General features: G+C 49.4%; 1 protein-coding gene across 1 annotated transcript; it reads right to left on the reverse strand.

Moving 5' to 3' along the window:
- Nucleotides 1-10,363: 10,363 nt before the first annotated feature.
- RFLNB (refilin B) lies at nt 10,364-17,135 on the reverse strand. The gene is made up of 3 exons (XM_086359828.1): nt 16,854-17,135; nt 14,044-14,153; nt 10,364-12,098 (listed from the first exon to the last, which is right to left on the reverse strand). Exons 1-3 carry the CDS (start codon nt 17,061-17,063, stop codon nt 11,768-11,770), a joined length of 651 nt encoding a protein of 216 aa, XP_086215954.1. The 5' UTR covers nt 17,064-17,135; the 3' UTR covers nt 10,364-11,767.
- Between the last annotated feature and the right edge of the window lie 315 nt (nt 17,136-17,450).

A 17,450-nucleotide genomic window follows, 5' to 3' on the forward strand; every position in this document is an offset into this window, starting at 1 on the left:
AGGAAGGGGTAGCCACACAAAGCTACCCCTTTGCAAGGGGTAGCCACTGCAAAGACTATTCTGGGGATGGTACAGAACTCACCTCATCAAAGAGTGACCTTCACACAAAAAAAACATGGCTTCAGTGACTGGCTGATAGAATTCAAACAAACCGCAAAACAAATTACAGGGAATGTAGGAGGAAAGAATTGAGAGTCTCACAGTCCAGCATTCAGGGGAGGGGGCTTTAGGCCAAACAAGAAAGTGCCTCCTTGTAGCCTGGAAGTAAATGGGAGTCTGTGCTCAAGATATGAACCGAAGAAGCTGGTGAGAATTAATGAGAATTAATGCTCCTACAAGCATGGAAGTGACTCCAACTCAAACCACAATGGGTTAGAAGTTTTAAGTATCTTTTTGATACCCAGCCTGTTTCAGTGAGGACTTTTCCAGTAGCAAGGAATAAAACTTGAAAACCAATGAAAACTGGTTTACAGACCAAAGGGAGTGATTGACTTGTAAGGCCAACAGTCCAGGGTTGGTTACGGATGGCTTCAGGCATGGCTGGATCCAGAAGGTCATGCTGTGTCATCAAAATTTGTCTGTTTCTCCACATCTTGCCTCTGCCTCCCGGATTAGCTTCATGTTCAGAAGCAGGTTCGCATAACAGGGTTGCAAAGATGGCCACTGACATCCTTATAGTTCATCGAAGATGAACTCCTGTGTTCATATCAACCACAGAGAAGACCTCTGGCCTGGCACAGGTCATACCATATGTCCATCATGGACAAATCACAGTGGCCAAGGAAAGGGACCAGACTTCCCTATAGCTCAGATGGTAAAGAATCTGCCTGCAATGCAGGAGACCCAGGTTCGATCCCTGATCAGGAAAATCCCCTGTGGAAACGGCAGTCCACTCCAGTATTCTTGCCTGGAGAATCCCATGGACAGAGGAGCCTGGTAGGCTGCAGTCCATGGGGTCACAAAGAGTCAGACACGACTAAGTGACTAACACATAAGGAAAGGGAGTATTTGCTGCAGAGACCTAGGGTGTGGTGGGGACATGGCAGGAGGCGACAACCCTAATGAACACATGTACTAACACACTGCCGTAGAATCTATATAAAACCTACATAAAATAGAGTGACTCCTTAAAGAGATGCCAAGTAGATTTTTTCATTACCCTCCAGATTAAGAATGATTCATTTTTTAAAGACCTTGACCAAGGGTCATGAAGGTGGATTACATAGCAATAATCTCAACGACCTGGATTGACTGCATACTTATCTCCAGAACCACTGACCCTTGCCCAACACTATGGAATCTATTAACTCAAGATGAACAAGGCTGCGTAACGGTGGGTCTGTGAGCTGTTCTGGAGCAGAATGTATGAGCTGGTCAACACAGCTTAGTAATAATCGGGTTTATGATTTGCACCTGGTCTGGGTGGTACGGAAGGGGTGGGTTTCAACCTTTAAGGCTGGTCATGTGGCTAGCGTGTGCTTACATGCTCAGCTCACTCTAAGACACTCCCACCATGAGTAGCCTCTGGGTTTCTACACCAGGAGTGGCTGGAGCCTTGTGAATATCCACCATGGAGACTGCAGGAAGGCAGTTCAAGGAAGGTAATGACTTCGGTGTGGATGGTGCACGGATGCCTCTGTGGTCTCTGCCTCTAGGTGCTCCTGCAGCCAGCACCTCCCCGCCACACACACACACTCCCGCCTCCTGCATCAAGGACCTGTTGACTCTAATGACTAGACTACAGCAAAAGCGGTGGAATGTCTCTTCCAAGATGAGGTTACAGAAAGAGAATGTGTTGGGGGAGGGAAAGAAGGAAGGATGAAGGGCTATAGAAACTGCCATGGCACATACATGTTATTATACATTTGTCCAAACCCATATACAGTCTAACATCAAGGGTGATTCCTCAACTGTGGACTTAGGTTAATAACAACATATCAACGTGGGCTCATCAATTGTAACACATGTACCAACCCATGAAAGATGTTAACAATTGGGGGGAAAAAAAAACAATTGGGGAGACTCCAGTGACAAGGAATCCATGTCTCCTGCCAACAGCCAGCAAGAGAACTCAGAAGCAGGTTCTACCCCCATTAAGCCTTGCGGTGACCATGCCCCAGTGACACCTTGATCACAGCCTATGAGACCAGAAACCAGATGCATCCAGCTGAGTGAAACCCAGCTTCCCAACCCACAGAATCTGTGAGGTGATGAAGCTGTTTGAAGACACAAAATTGTTACTAATACAGTTGGCCTCTCCCTCACCATTAGCTGTGCTCCTCAACTAGCTGCTTCTCCTCCCCCTCGACCTGAGGGTGGAAAACCCCAAACCCCACCTTCTCCTAAGGAGCCTTATGTTATCCGGCTCCACAGACTCCCCACTGCCGGTACTCAGGGGATGCTTAAGTTGATAACTTATCCCAAAGTGATGCTGTGTCCTGCAGGGTTGAGGGGACTTCTGGGTGAGTAGGAAGTGCTAGGGAAGATTAAGCATTTTCTACCTGTTAGGCTCACATACAGAGATGTTGGTAGCTATTTAGATTACATTTTCATGGTCTGTGTCTTGCCTCCTGCCCCCTGCTGCTGCTGCTAAGTCGCTTCAGTCGTGTCCAACTGTGCAACCCCATAGACGGCAGCCCATCAGGCTACCCCATCCCTGGGATTCTCTAGACAAGAACACTGGAGTGGGTTGCCATTTCCTTCTCCAATGCATGAAAGTGGAAAGTGAAAGTGAAGTCGCTCAGTCGTGCCTGACTCTTAGCGACCCCATGGACTGCAGCCTACCAGGCTCCTCCGTCTATGGGATTTTCCAGGCAAGAGCACTGGAGTGGGGTGCCATTGCCTTCTCCGATCCTGCCCCCTACCTTGTCAATATAACATCTTAGATCATTTTCTAGTCTGTAGGTTCTTCTGTCTCATTTGTTCCTCAGTCAAAATGTCCCCTGAGTGGGTGGGAATCACCATCTCCAGGTCACGGTTTAGACTTGAAGAGAAGTGACTTAACTCGTTTGTAAGAGATGGGCTCCAAGGTCTCCAATGGTCTTTTTAGAAAATGCTTCTCAACCCATTGCTCAGTCTGCAGTTCTCTGCTAACTGCTGCCAGGATGCTGGGAATACCCGTCTCCACGGACCAGGCTCCTCTTTGCCCTGGTGTGACATAAGCATCACACACCCAACCTAACACAATTCCACTTCCATCTGAGATGCGAGGTGTTGCAACCCCAATTACACATGGGGAAAGGACAGAGACAGGGAAAGTGACCTGCACACAGTCACTCAGGGGAGGAGCTAGGATTTCACACCAAGTCTAGCTGCTTCCAAAGGTCCAGCTCTTAATCACTGTGCTGTGGTGCCTCAGATAGGCTCCCAAAGCCGGGGAAGCCAAACTACACACCCTCCTGGAGTTTGGCCACCAGGGAAAGAGGCCGATGAAGACAGAACAGGGGCTCATAGGCAGAGCTGGCGGCTGAAGCCGGCTAGGATGTATATAGATGAAAGGAGGTGGGTCGTTCCTGGAAACTGGCTGGTAGGGAAGCTTCCTGGGGAGAAGGGGACCTGGGGAGGCAGATAGCCCCACCCACTGGGCCCTGGAGGGCCCCAGAGTGATGAGAAAACACATTTTCAGGCCTCCTGGCCCTACTGCGTACTTGTTCGTGGCCAAATCTGACACTCTTGACACACACCACCCCACTTCTGACCGTCCCCGGGAAGGGCTTAGGAAGGGTCCTACCTCCCACTCCCACCCCAGGCAGGCACGCCGATCTACAGCTACTCACTGCCCACGGCTTGCCATTGACGATGGTGCCAAGGCCTCGAAGCTCGAAACAGCGACCCGGGACCAGCAGCACCTACAGGACCTAGAGGCTGTTAGCAACCCTCGGGCCAAGCCCAGACCTCCCGAATCAGAACCTGCAGCTTCACAAGCTCCCCAGGTGGCTCTCGTGCACGCTGATGTTTGAGCAGCTCCAGGAGCTTGTTCTCTCTCGTGTCTGCAAATCTTGTGAGGAGTCACCGGCTGGTATTTCATTGTACAGACTATTTATTCAATGCCTCTTTGTGGACGGTTACTTGGTTTCCTGTTTTTTGGCTATTCTGAACAACTCTGCGAGGAACATCCTTAAATGCACGTTACTGCAAGTGTCTGGTGCTGTGGGTACATTCTTGGAAGTGAACTTACAAGCCAAAAGATAATTAAAACAAGAAACACTGGTATAGCCTTTGAGCCCTGGAAGGTACTGTTCTAAGCACTTTGTGTGTATGAAGTCATTTAATCTTCATAAGCTCTCTACAGGCTTCCCAGGCGGTGCTAGTGGTAAAGAGCCCACCTGCCAAAGCAGGAGGTAAGACACACGGGTTTGATCCCTGGGTTGGGAAGATCCCCTGGAGGGGGGCATGGCAACCCACTCCAGTTTTCTTGCCTGGAGAATCCCATGGATAGAGGAGCCTGGTGGACTATAGTCCATGGGGTCGTACAGAGTCAGACACGACTGAAGCATCTTAGCATACACAGCTGTCTATGAGAAAAGAACTCTTCTCATCCTCATTTCACAGGAGGTTTAAGGCACTTGCTAAGGTCGCACAGATAATAGATGATGGAGCTGGGATCTGAATCCTGATGGTCTGGTGAAGGCACCTAGGATATGCCACTCCAAAATATGCCACTTTGGTATAAGGATTATTTTGAGCCGAAGGCAACTGAGAATCAACAGATGTAAGGGAAGCTCTTTGCTCTCCCCTATGTGCCTAAAAGCAGGGAGTCAGTTCCCTTTTGTGAAGGTGGCACAGATTGGCCTCCACCTCCTGTTCCGTGATGAGGACAGCAACTCTTGGCACTGGAGACAGAGAGTCACCAAGATGAGTCTGCATAAACAGACCTTGTTAAATAATCCTTGTCTGCCACTAATTTCCCCAGTTATTTCCTAGTCACTTTCCCATAGTTTATTGGCTCTAGAAACCCAAATTCCCCTTCCTTTTTTCTAGTCACTTCTCAACTTATCATCTTTTGTTAAAACGGTGTAAGGTCCTGAGTCTAACTTCTTTGGCTTTTCACTTCTGTGAAAGCCCTGTGTATGTAAAAAAATATTAACATCAATGACATTGTATGCCTGGGAATTCCCTGGAGGTCCAGTGGTTAGGGCTCTGTGCTTCCATGCAGGGTGCATGGGTTCGATCCCTGGTCAGGGAACTAAGATCCTGCATGCTGCAGGGTGCCGCCAAATAAATAAACCACCAACCAAAAACATTGTATTCCTTTTCTCCTGAAAATCTGTCTTTTGTCAGTGCAATTTGCAGGCACTGTTCAATGAACCTAAGAGGGCAGAGGAGAAGTTTTTTCCTCCACTTCCCTGGCTTCAGAATCTTTGTGTCCCCTTACCGTATGTTTAAGTGCATGTTTTAAATACCCTCCTTGCTTTTCCCAAGAGTCCAATAGGAAATGGTATTGGAAGAATACGCGGGTCTTTATTTTTATGCCCCTTGTATATGCAGGTGGTGCTAAAGTCCTCTTTGAGCCCTGCCTTTAGGGATCCACTTCCTTATACTAGATGCTGTCACACAGGCTTCTTTCCTTTTTGGCCATGCTTGCAAGGAAACTCAAGACTAGGTTTTGTCCTCGATTACAGGAGCTCTTTGTCCTCTGGGTTCTGGTGAAGTCCCTTTCTACTGATCCCCCACCCTCCCCACTTCACTATCTGGCCTTTATCCTTTTACCCTGGTTTTAATGCCTGTATCACATAGAGGGTGTCTTTTATTGTAGTCGTCCCTATTTCATTTTGAAAATAGGTGGATACAAATAAATATTGAAGAAGTGAATAGAAGAACTCACTTAAACGCGCTCTTTGGACGCTTACTGCTTTGTAAGAACTTCTCCAGGTTGGCAACGATGGTGCTAGTGTTCAAAGCATCCTGTTATTGTGCTTGCCAGCTTAATTACCTGCCCCAGGGCTTCTGGAGAAAAACAGTAATTTGTAATTTACCAGCAATGGGTTTCACACACCCCGCACCCCTGTGTTCTCATTCTGAAAAAGGAACCAGCAACTGTAAAGAACAGAAGCCTCCTGGGAATTCACTAGTGGAGCAGTAGTTAGGACTCCTGAGCTTCCACTGCTGGGGGCCTGGATTCTACCCCTAATTGGGGAACTAAGATCATGCAAAATGCAGAGTGGAGCCAAAAAAAAAAGCCCCTTCTTACCCTCTGAGGTTGAAAATAGTGTTCACAGTTTTGTTGTTTAGTTAGTAAGTCACGTCCGATTTTTTGGCAACCCCATGGACTGTAGCCCACCAGGCTCCTCTGTCCATGGGATTTCCAAGGCAAGAATACTAAATTAGGTTGCCATTTTCTTCTCCAGGGATCTTCCCGACTAAGAGATGGAGCCTGCATCTCCTGCATGGACAAGTAGGTTATTTACCATCTGAGCCACCAGGGAAGCCCAGTGCCACCATCTAAAAGCAATGGTCCATTCAAACAACCATCTGAAGCTGCTGGTCTCCAAAAACCAGTAACAGTTTCTCTTTCAGGGAAATAGGAGTGATTTTTATTTTTGCTAATATGCATTTTCTAATTTCTTTAAAAAACAAGTTTTCATCAGTAGTATCATAGAAACAAAGATACTTTTTCCAGTTTTTTGGTATGGAAAATTTCAAGTATATACAAAGTATATGGACATAGCATAATGGAACCCCATGTACATAGCGATCGCACGCTGGGTTCCAAGAAAACTGCAATAACCATATTAAGCCATTGTTCAACTCATCATTTCCCAAAACTTATTTGATCACAGAACCTTATTTTATTCCATAGAAAGCACTTTGGGAATATAGTGATATATACAAACCAATTGATAATGATTATATTCCAAAATAAAATTATTAGAATTTAATTTTGACAAGAGGCATTCCATGCAATAGGAGTCATTACTTAATCGAGTTATTAATTTCTTAAATTTCTGGGACGTATACCAAATTATTAAGATTTATATTATTATTAATTATACCTACTGTTGGTTCTCTTAAGGGCACCAGCTTAATCTGATACACTTAGAAAGGTTGGAAAATTGAAACAGTATTAGCTTCAACACACTTTTGCCTTCTCTCTTTCTCCCCCCTGCCACCCAACCCCCACACACAAATTATAGCTTTAATCTTACATGGTTTAAATATTTTTCCATCAAAACCTTGGAACTGATTAGCTCATTCATTTTATAGAAAACTTACACCACATAACCTAAATGGCAAAATTAGCCCTCATATTGTCATTCCCATCAGCCAAGTGAGATTTAATTTCTATTAAAAAGAGATTTGCATTTGTTATTTGGCTATGCTGCTGCTGCTGCTGCTGCTGCTAAGTCGCGTCAGTCGTGTCCGACTCTGTGCGACTCCATAGACGGCAGCCCACCAGGCTCCCCCGTCCCTGGGATTCTCCAGGCAAGAACACTGGAGTGGGTTGCCATTTCCTTCTCCAATGCATGAAAGTGAAAAGTGAAAGTTAAGTCACTCAGTCGTGTCCGACCCTCAGCGACCCCATGGACTGCAGCGCACCAGGCTCTTCCGTCCATGGGATTTTCCAGGCAAGAGTACTGGAGTGGGGTGCCATGGCCTTCTCCCCATTTGGCTATACCTGAATACAAAATATAAAGTTTTAAAAATAAAATAAAAAGAGACGAGCTTTCAAAAAATCTTTCAGCTGCACTACATGGCATTCAGGGATCCCCAATCAGGGATCAAACTCGTACCCCCTGCAATGGCAGCGCAGTCTTAACCACTGGACCACCGGGGAAGTCCTGAGACTGGCTTTTAAAACATGTTTGTAAGAATGATAATATGCATTCCTGGGACATGTTTATTTCTGAGTTGCAACTCCAAGACTAACAGATAAGGCAGAGCCTCCCCATGAAATGAAGGCTGGAGTGAAATAAGACACCTTCACTTTCAATAGCCCTTACTGACCTCTTTGCTTTACCCAAAGGGACTTTTCCTCAGGGAAGACAAGTCTGAGATTGAAGAGATGTGGGTGCTCATGTGGAATGTCGTCACTCTGACGGCCTCATTTTCCAAGATGTTGGAAGTGAGGACCTCCCAGTGCAGGCGCACTTTGCTTCCACCACCATGACCATTTCTGTGCAGGACCCCGTGGCACACACAAAACCCACAGGGGATCCTGGAGCCCAGATACCGTGTTTCTAGCTGTCCCTTTGCCCTGCGTACAGGATTTTCCAGTCCAGAGCAGCATATCACAATAATAATCAGGCTGGGTTGGACTGAGGCATGGATTTCTTCTGCAAAATGGGAGGAAGGCAATTTGAAAGGGTAGGTGGGAAGGGACTGGCCTCACACCGACACTCACAGCTGCATCTCAGGGCAGATCGGTTTGGGGAAAGAGTACGCAAACAAATTCCTTGAAATTCCAGAGCCCAGGAACCCCTTGGAAAATCTTCCAGGAGAATGCATACCCCAGTCACAAGTATTATATTATTAATTCACAATCGCATCTCAAAATTTCTCAAGAGGAGGAGCCATTGTTCTCACTTTTCTTAACCCAACATTATGACTTGTTAAAAAAAGAGCAGCATCTCTGAGTTTTTTTTAAGATAATTTATTATTAAATGAAGAAGTCATAAAGCAAAATGGAGGGGAACAGATGTCAAACATAAATTTAAAATATCGTTTTCATCAAATACTATTCCTAAGGTTAGAAACAGGAAATGTATCAAATGAAGAGGTACTTAATCTTTTTCAAATGCCTGTGATTTCAAAAGAAAACCTTTCTCTGAATATATAGATCATTATTACGCAAAAGATTAAATTTAAGAGTCTGAGAAAAGAGACTTTTTAACTCATAAGTAAACGATATTTCCCAGACACCCTTTGGAATGTTTGTTTTTAATCAGTGGGTTTTAAAAATCATCACTTCCACCTTGAGAACTAATATGAATCCACCACTGATCGATGACATTCAATTTACATCTTCACCTGCTTCCTTTTTTGCAACTTTCAGCAAAGCAGATTTGGAGAAAAAGAAAGGATTTGAGAAAATTGCAGTTGGGTCCCTGGTGGATGACAAAATCAAAATCTGCTTTCCATTCACACGACACATCCACAGGCACTCACTTCTACTTACTTTACTGACGTATTTCATATCAAAAAACCTCACATGTGCATCTCAACAAAGGGCCGCGTTCAAAGATGACGTTCCCTCCCACTGGTCTTTCCAGTCGTGCTGCCCACGACATTATCCTGAGCTCGTCATGTGTCTCCATTGGGCCAGAGCAATTGGAATTTTCTTTCTCATTGTTGTTTTAGTTGCTAACTCATGTCAGATTCTTTTGCAACTGTACCCTGCCAGGCTCCTTTGTCAGTGGGATTTCCCAGGCAAGAATACTGGAGTGGGTTGCCATTTCCTTCTCCAAGGGATCTTCCTGAGCCAGGTTGAACCTGCATCTCCTACACTGGCAGGCAGATTCTTTACCACTGAGCCACCAAGAAAGCCACGGGAATTCTCTTACCATAGTTTAAAAATTACATTTATCACTTGTCTTACATGACAAGCTTATGAAGTCAGAGAGAAAAAGCCATTTTTATTCATAAATGCCGTGTCACTCTTCCAAAAGCAGGAGGCATTTGCTGCTCTGCATGATGACAGGAGACTATGGGGTTCTGGGGTGCCCCCTGAGGGACCCCTGCTGAGCTTCATGGTGGCAAACTTGGGGCCATGGAGCCGACTGCACGCTCCACAGAAGGGATGCTTCTAGTCAGGCGCACAATTGGACATACTGCTGTTAAATTTGAGAAAGACAGCAGACCATTTAGCCTGCTAGGCCTCTGATGACTTCAAATGACAGTGATTATCGTCACACCTGCTCTCCTTTTAACAGAAGTCCCGCTGTGGCTCCAGGGTACCCACCGAGCCCTCAATTCCGCTTTCAGGACAGATGGAAGCCATCAGCACAAACCCGGAGATACAGCAGGAGTGCAGGCTTCCAGGACTGCAAGCACCTGACATCGTCTGGATGCAAAGGAAATACCCACGCTTTTGTTCTCTCCAATATCAGAAGAGCAAAAGCCATCTGCCACCGTCTTTACTCAAAATCCACGGGGATTGGCAGCAGGAAAAAGTCAGGACCAGGTGAGGCAGGGTGGGGTTGGGTGTGAAGCAGGGCAGGCAAGAGGCTGAAGGCCAGAGGCAGCCTGGCCTCCGTGCCCTCCTGGTCTGGCCCAGCCTGTGTCCCTACTTCTGTGGGGCCCCATCAGCTAAATTCACAGTTTCTTCCATTCACACTCAATGCCATGACTGTCACATTAAAAGGAACACTTGAACATGTACAGTCACCACGGCACCCGGGCTTTGGAGTTTGACTTGTGACATCACTCCCGATGTTCAGTTCACCTTTATTTCACTTGGGTTGGGGGTGGGGTGGGGGGCAGATTTCCTTGCTTTTTAGCTTAGAGCTCAGGCACCAGCAAAATTCCTCTGCAATGCCGACCCAAGGTCGCTGGAAAGGACACGCACCCTGATGAACCAGATCATTAGAAACATCTGTCTCCCAGTGGGAATCAAGCCTTAGGTATAGCTGTTGGCTCCCACTGTGAGTAAAGTCCCCCTCGTGGACTCCCCCAAAAGTGTTTTCCCTAAGCATTCTCTCAAAATGCTGTTTCTCTCCAAAGGGGCCTCTGCTATGTTTTGCCTGGTGAAAAAATTAGGAAAGTATTTGGAAACCCCAAAACTCATATCAGGAAGAGTTAAACAAGCTTGTGAAGACATCATTGTTGTTTAGTTGCTAAGTCATGTCTGACACTTTTGTGACCCCATGGACTGCAGCCCATCAGTCCTCTGTCCATGGGATTTCCCAACCTACTGGAGTAGGTTGCCATTTCCTTCTCCAGGGGTCTTCCTGACCCAGGGATAGAACCTGAGTCTTCTACATTGGCAGGTGGATTCTTTACACACTGAGCCACCAAGGAAGCCCCAGTGAAGACATTGTCAGATGCCAAAGGTTCAAGGCACTTTGCTTGGAACCAAGCTTGGAACCCACAGTGGAAGGAACTGGAACCAACCTGTTACCCCCAAACTCAGCCACCGGTTGACCTGACCCCACTGTAGAGGCAAGAATAGGGTGAACCTTTTCTTTCCTTCTTTCTTTCTTTTTTGAAAGGCATCTTATATTGTGATTTGGGTTTTTTTCCCATATCACAAAAAAAGATTTAGAGAATTCCAAAGAGTTATAGTTAACAGGAAATACAAATAGAAATTAAAAAAAAAAAAAACAGAATGGAACTCAACTCTCCACAGATTGAACCCATATGGGTGTCACAGCTCACTGAATTAGCACCACTTCTGTAGTAGTGAAGACACCCGGGGCTGAAATTTCTTCAAACTCACTTTTTCCATCTCAGGGAGATTTTCCCATGCTCTTCCTCAAACAGACTGACCAATGGGGGAAGCGCTCCCCCTCCTCCCTGTTTCAAAGTGTGGGGCATTTTCCTTTCGCTCTAAGCCATTCTTTGATTTTCTCATCAAATTGAGACTTCGGGGAAGCTATGTAGCAGCAAATTAGGAAATATACTCCCTTTAAACATAGTTGGAAAAAAAAACTGTAAAAACCGAATTCGCTGGATAATTAGAAGCTACTGTGACATTTTCTTTTCTTCCCCAGGCTGGGCTTAGAGGTATCTCTGGGTTAGACTGTTCTGGGGCTAGAAGGACATGCGAGGGTTGCCTGGCCCAACCAGACCGGCCCGGGGAAGGGGGCCGGCCCCCCGGAGCCCGCTCCAGTCAGTTCTCCTCCAACAGGTAATCACCGCCCGCGAACTCTGTGGCTTCAAGCTCCACGCTGGACAGGAACCTCCTCAGTGTCTTGCGGCAGTTGTAATCCAGGGTGGTGGTGTAGACAGTCTTGGGGTACTTGGGGTAGACGATGGTGGTGCTGAGGAAGCGGGTGGGTTTGTGGCGGGGCTCGAAGCGCACCTCCGCCTTGTAGTTGCGCCACGTGCTGCTGGGAATGCAGGTGATGGTCTGGCTGCAGGAGGCCACTGCCAGGCCCAGGGGCAGCTGGATGTCGTCAATGAAGTGCCTCTCTGAGTCGTACTTGACCGAGGACGTGTACCTGGGCGGGAGACACAAGGCCGCGTGAAGCCGCTCCTCGGAGCTGGGGGCACAGGGGTCCCTACTGTGACCTCAGACCTTGAGATGCGGTGACTCTGGGGAGAAGCCGCATGGAGTTTATGATGTGCTTACCCTGTGGTCCTTTCTGTTCTAAGCACTTTACTTCCAGGATCTAATTAATTAACCTTCCCAACAATGTCGGGAGAAGGAATTGGGGGTGCAGATGTTAAGGTCACAGTGAGAGGGAGCGTGCAGCTGGGGCCTCCATGCAGGATTCCCAAGTTCACCTGCATTTCTGCTCCCCACTGAATGGAGCTGGCTCCCACTGACTTAAATTTTCAGACTTTGGCCAAATTACTTCCAAGCCTCAGTTTCCTCTTTTATATATATATATATGCTTATATATAAATAATATATAAATTTATATATTATTGGGTCTTAGTTGCAGCTGCACTGGATCTTAAATGCAGCTTGTGAGATCTTAGTTCCCTGACCAGGGGTCAAACCTACACTCCTTGCATTGGAAGCATGGAGTCTTAACACCAGGAAAATCCCTCCTTTTTGAAAAAGGTGCCCAGCATAAGCGGGGAGAGTGTTTAAACAGCAACTGCTATTGATGGGAATGATTGTATAACAAGGCAGATTCTCCTGTCCATGAGGGGTGAGTCGTTTCTCTGTCCCCTGAATGAACAATCATCTCTTTAATGAGAGGAGAAGGGAACCCAGACGTCCTGAATGCTGGTTCTGAAAGCTCTCTGATAACCAAATCCTGGTACTAGGGCCACCTCCGTTTTCAATTTGGAGACCCCTCAGGCTCAGGGAACCAGACGTGACCTTATCCATCAAAGCCAATTAACAGTCTTGATTTCCATAAAATAATTAACATCCACATTCCTCAGCAGCTACTTTATTATTATTTGTTAAGTACTTCTTGGGCAATTTGGGAGGATTTTTTTGGAAGTAAAGCATGAATTCATTTGACTTCCTAATTATTGCATCTTCCCAGTTACTGAAACATGTACAAGCATCACACATAGGCACAGATAACAGCACTGCCCCTCGCCATCCCCTACCCACTGGTCGGGGAGTAAGCATCAGCAGTCTTTTCAAAATAAGTCTGACGGGAACATCTATCCTTGGGCAAGTAGGTTAAGGGGCTGGGGAAGCTCATGTCATGAAGGCATGTCCCCATTTGGTTCAAAATACAAGCTCTCCAGGAATAAAAGGCTGAACCGCTCACCTCCAAACTGCTGAGTCGCCTTTGTTCTGTGTCAAAGGGTTCTTTGTGTTCATGCAACGAAAATCCAGCTATAAAACCACTAGTTACCCAAAGTAAAATTCCTTTCTCTAAAAAGATGTGTCTTTTAACGGAGCCTTTCAAAGGCTCTCTGACCCCAGATGAGCCTGGGTAAGATAAATTCCCCGAGGAAGAACAGTACTTGCCCAGTGAAATCAGAACCTGAGAAACGGTGATAGCACCTTGATGCTGGGGTGGGGTGGGGGTAAGACGTGGAAAGCAGCTTCTAGAAAGTGGAATTCAATTCAGTTCAGTTGCTCAGTCGTGTCCGACTCTTTGCGACCCCATGAACCGCAGCACGCCAGGCCTCCCTGTCCATCACCAACTCCCAGAGTTCACCCAAACTCATGTCCATTGAGTTGGTGATGCCAGAAAGAGGAATTATTTTATTAAAAATGCTTAAACATCTGACGGCCACAATAAGTGAAGCATAAAAAGCAAGTTGCAGTATAACACAATCTCATTTTCATTTTAATAAGTGTATCTATATTCAAAAGGTTAGAATACAGAAAGAACACCCCAAAGAGAACCCACCAAACTATAAGAGTTTGGCGCACTTCTGTTTAAAAAAAAATATTTAAAAACAAAAAGTATTAATTACTGGAATCAAAAACAGAAGTGAAATGAAATCAGTGCCCACTGTATTTACCTTACTTCTGTTGGTGGTAAGGGGTCAAGCTCCACTCCTTCGCCAAAGGACAGGGGGCATAACCTTGGTGAGCAGCCGGAGCCCAGGGGGTTGGGGAGAGAAGCTGGATTCTGCAACGATGGAGAATGCAGTCAGACCACAGGCCCATCTGATGCTTTCCCCACAGAATTCCTGGTTCTAGCCTCCGGCTGACGGGCCCAGCTGTGATTTTGTGGCCCCCACCGGGAAATGATGCCAGAGAAGGACTGATTCACAGCAGTAGCAGAGCATGGACAGCTGTGTTCAAATCTCGGGTCTACCATGAAGGTGCTGGATGCCCTCAACAGAGTCACAGCCTATGCCCCACGACCTTCTCTGCACACCCGGGGTGGGAGTGGGGGGTCCCCTTCCCCGATGAGGTTTCGTGGAAGGAGGAATAGAGGAAGCAAATCTGAGCTCAGCATTGTGACTGCGACCAGTCCCCAGGCCTACCGCATCATTGCACAGAAAGAAAACCGCCACGAACTGGGGTTTTGCTAACCAGAACCTTCAATTACGTGCCCCCAGCCCTATCACTGTCTCAGCAACTCTTCAGAAAAGGCCAAAACCAACAACAAGAAACGCTACCAGGGATTCTTTTTTTTTTTTTACACTGAAGATTCAGTCCAACTTCCCTCACGTCCTCTGCCTTTGGGGCCGCCAGATCGACACCCAGCCAAGATGGAGGAATCTGCAAACTCACTGGAAAGGCAGACACCAGAAAGTTTTCTATGGCACCTTCCACTGTCCAGAAAACTCCAAGAACCAGAGCACAGCATCCCAGGGGTTCACCCTCTTCCAGGCTGGTCAAGGCATTGGGCTTTCTGATTCACCAAGCAGCCTGAGTCAGAGATAGGGCCATCCTCCACTGAGGTGCTCACTTTTCTTCGCCTGATCTGACTTGAGTCAGGGCTTCTGTGTTAAGCCAGCCAAAGGGAGCAGCCCTCCTGGGGTAACTGGGAACTGTCATTTTCTTTGCCTGGTTTGAGAGAAGAACCTACATGTGGGCCAGGACATGGTGGTGGCAACTCCACCCCTAGGGCTTCCAGGAAGCAGACATTTCTAGAAGGTTGACTTTAAGACTCAGGTTACCACGACAAGGTGTCAAATAGGGGGCATAAGGTGGACATACAAAAGCCAAAGGGGACCAGGTAGGTCAGGGAGAGGTGGGGGTCCCCAGGGTCCAGCCCTCAACTCAGGGTTGGGCGGAAGAGTTTAATAAGCCCTCACTGGGGCTTGAGAACTCAGGTCCGAGCGCCCGGGCGGGGCTGGGCACTGGCTGCAGCAGAGCTTCCAGAAACAGCCCCCAGCAGTTATGGGGGCCCTGCTCTGCCCACAGACACTCCTCAACCTAGGGGTGCCTTCCCAGCAGTCCTGGGGGCTGCAGGACGACACAGCCACCGAGAAAAGGCAGGCGACTCTCAACACTCACACTGCAGCCTTCTTCCAGGTGTCCACACAGACACTGGGTCCTTTTGCCCTGTCTCCTCCGCCTCCTCATTCCTGCCGCCAGCACTCTCTGAGCACAGCTGTGTGCCCCAGCGCAGGCTGGGAGTGGGGCGGGGCAGCAGGAGTCAGACTCCTGAACACGGTACCCACCAGGGGGAAGGGAGGAAGTCACAGCCCCTGGCATGGCTCTGGGAGGCATCCAGGAAGACTTCCCAGAGGAGGTGACAAATTGGGTCCCGAAGGGCAGCCGGCAGGGGTTTGATGGACTGGGTGTTGGAGAGGTAGAAGGGGAGAAGCACGCTAGAGGGAGGGAGCAGCCTCGGGGGCACAGGTGTGTCCATCTGCTTGTGGTCAGGGGACGCGGAAGATGAGGCTATAAAGGGCCAGGTGGCCAGGGTTCTGAAGGCCAACATGGAGCCAGTGCTGCCTTCTAATGGAAACGAGAGAACACTGATGTTCATGGAGAGACAGGATCAAGAATTCCACACACCAAAGTGGGTGGGTCCCTAAGAAGCAGCAGCTGAACTGACTACAGTCAGTAGCAACTGACTTCTTCACTCAAGGAAGAGGGCTGCAAACAGCCATCCCCAAGGCAGAGGGGCGGGCTCAGAGCTCTGAGCTTGACTGTAGGCAGGATGTGGGTTCCTTGAACTCTAGGTAAAGGCAATAAACACTACCATCTGAGCGATTCCTAAGGTACTTGCATTTTCTCTTTAAAGTTTTAAAGTAAAGTAAAAGGACTCATCCTTGAAAGTTTCCACCCACCTAAAGGCTTCCCACCCATCATGCGCCAGATACAGGTTAGGTGATGGGCCAAGAGGGGCCACTGATCTCAAAAGGTCCCCTCCAAGGCTGCTAACAGTGCCCTAAAGCTGGCCCTCTTTGCTCAATGAATCCGGGAGTGGAGTAGATCCCTCTCCCCAAGACCTACTGGGAGTGGGGCAGGCCCGTCGGAACCACCGAGAGCAGGGGCAAAGCCCGGAGAAGCCTGGGGTTCCCTCTCGGTGTCCCAGGAACCCTCTGGCCCGGCCAGGTCAGGATGTGGTCAAGCCGCAGCCTGGCAGCCCCGGGGGCCGCCACCCCGAAGAGAGGAGGCGGCGGCCCGCCTCTCCCGGGGCTCCCGCGCCTCCCAGGCGATGACAATTTTCCAGCCACCGGCTCCAGCTGGCCAGGCTCTCGCCGCGCTCCCGCCCCGGGCTCCCGGCGCTGGCCACGCCGTCCCGACGGGCGGGCGGCGGCGCCCACAGCGCGCCCCGGGAGGGCCAGCAGACCGCCTCGGGGTCTGGCACGGGATGGGGGGATAGAGAGGATGGGGGGGAAGGGGCCGGAGCGGGGTCACTTACCGGGGCCGCGCGGGAGGCCGCTGCGTCTGGCTCCAGTGCCCCCGAGGCTGGCGTGCGCTCCCCGCCGCCGCCTCCGGCCGCTGCGAGAGCCCAGTGGCTGGGGCTGGGGCTGGGGGGCAGACCCGAGTCCGGACTGTCCAGGACGCCGTCGCCCTTCTTTTTCGTGTCCACGAGCTCGGGCACATCCTGCAGGCTCAGCCGGCCCACCATGGCGGTGCGCGCGGCGGGGCCGGGGCCGCTGCCCGCCGGCCGCCCTCCCTGCCAGCCGCCCGCGCGCAGTCCGGGTCCGCCGGCCGCCGCGCTCCCGGGCCCGCCCCCCGCCCCCCGCCCCGCCCCACCCCGCCTCGCCCGGGCCCGACCCGCCCGCGGTGGCTGAGCCGCCAGGCCGGGCGCCAGGGGCCGCTGCGCTCCGGCCGTGCGCCGCCCGCACTGCCCTCCGCCTGGCCGCTCAGCCCGCCGCGAGCGGCCGATCTCAGGCTCCGGGAGCGCCGGCCCGGGACCCCCGCCCCTCCCGGCCGTCCGCCCCGCCGCAGGCGGACACAACACCCCGCTCGCACCGGGCCCACGGGCGCCTTGTCCCTTCGGCCTGGGCCAGCC

This window comes from Bos grunniens, chromosome 19, assembly GCF_055505025.1.
Source record: "Bos grunniens cultivar Pamir isolate PY7600 chromosome 19, Bosgru_T2T1.0, whole genome shotgun sequence".
Lineage (NCBI taxonomy): Eukaryota > Metazoa > Chordata > Mammalia > Artiodactyla > Bovidae > Bos > Bos grunniens.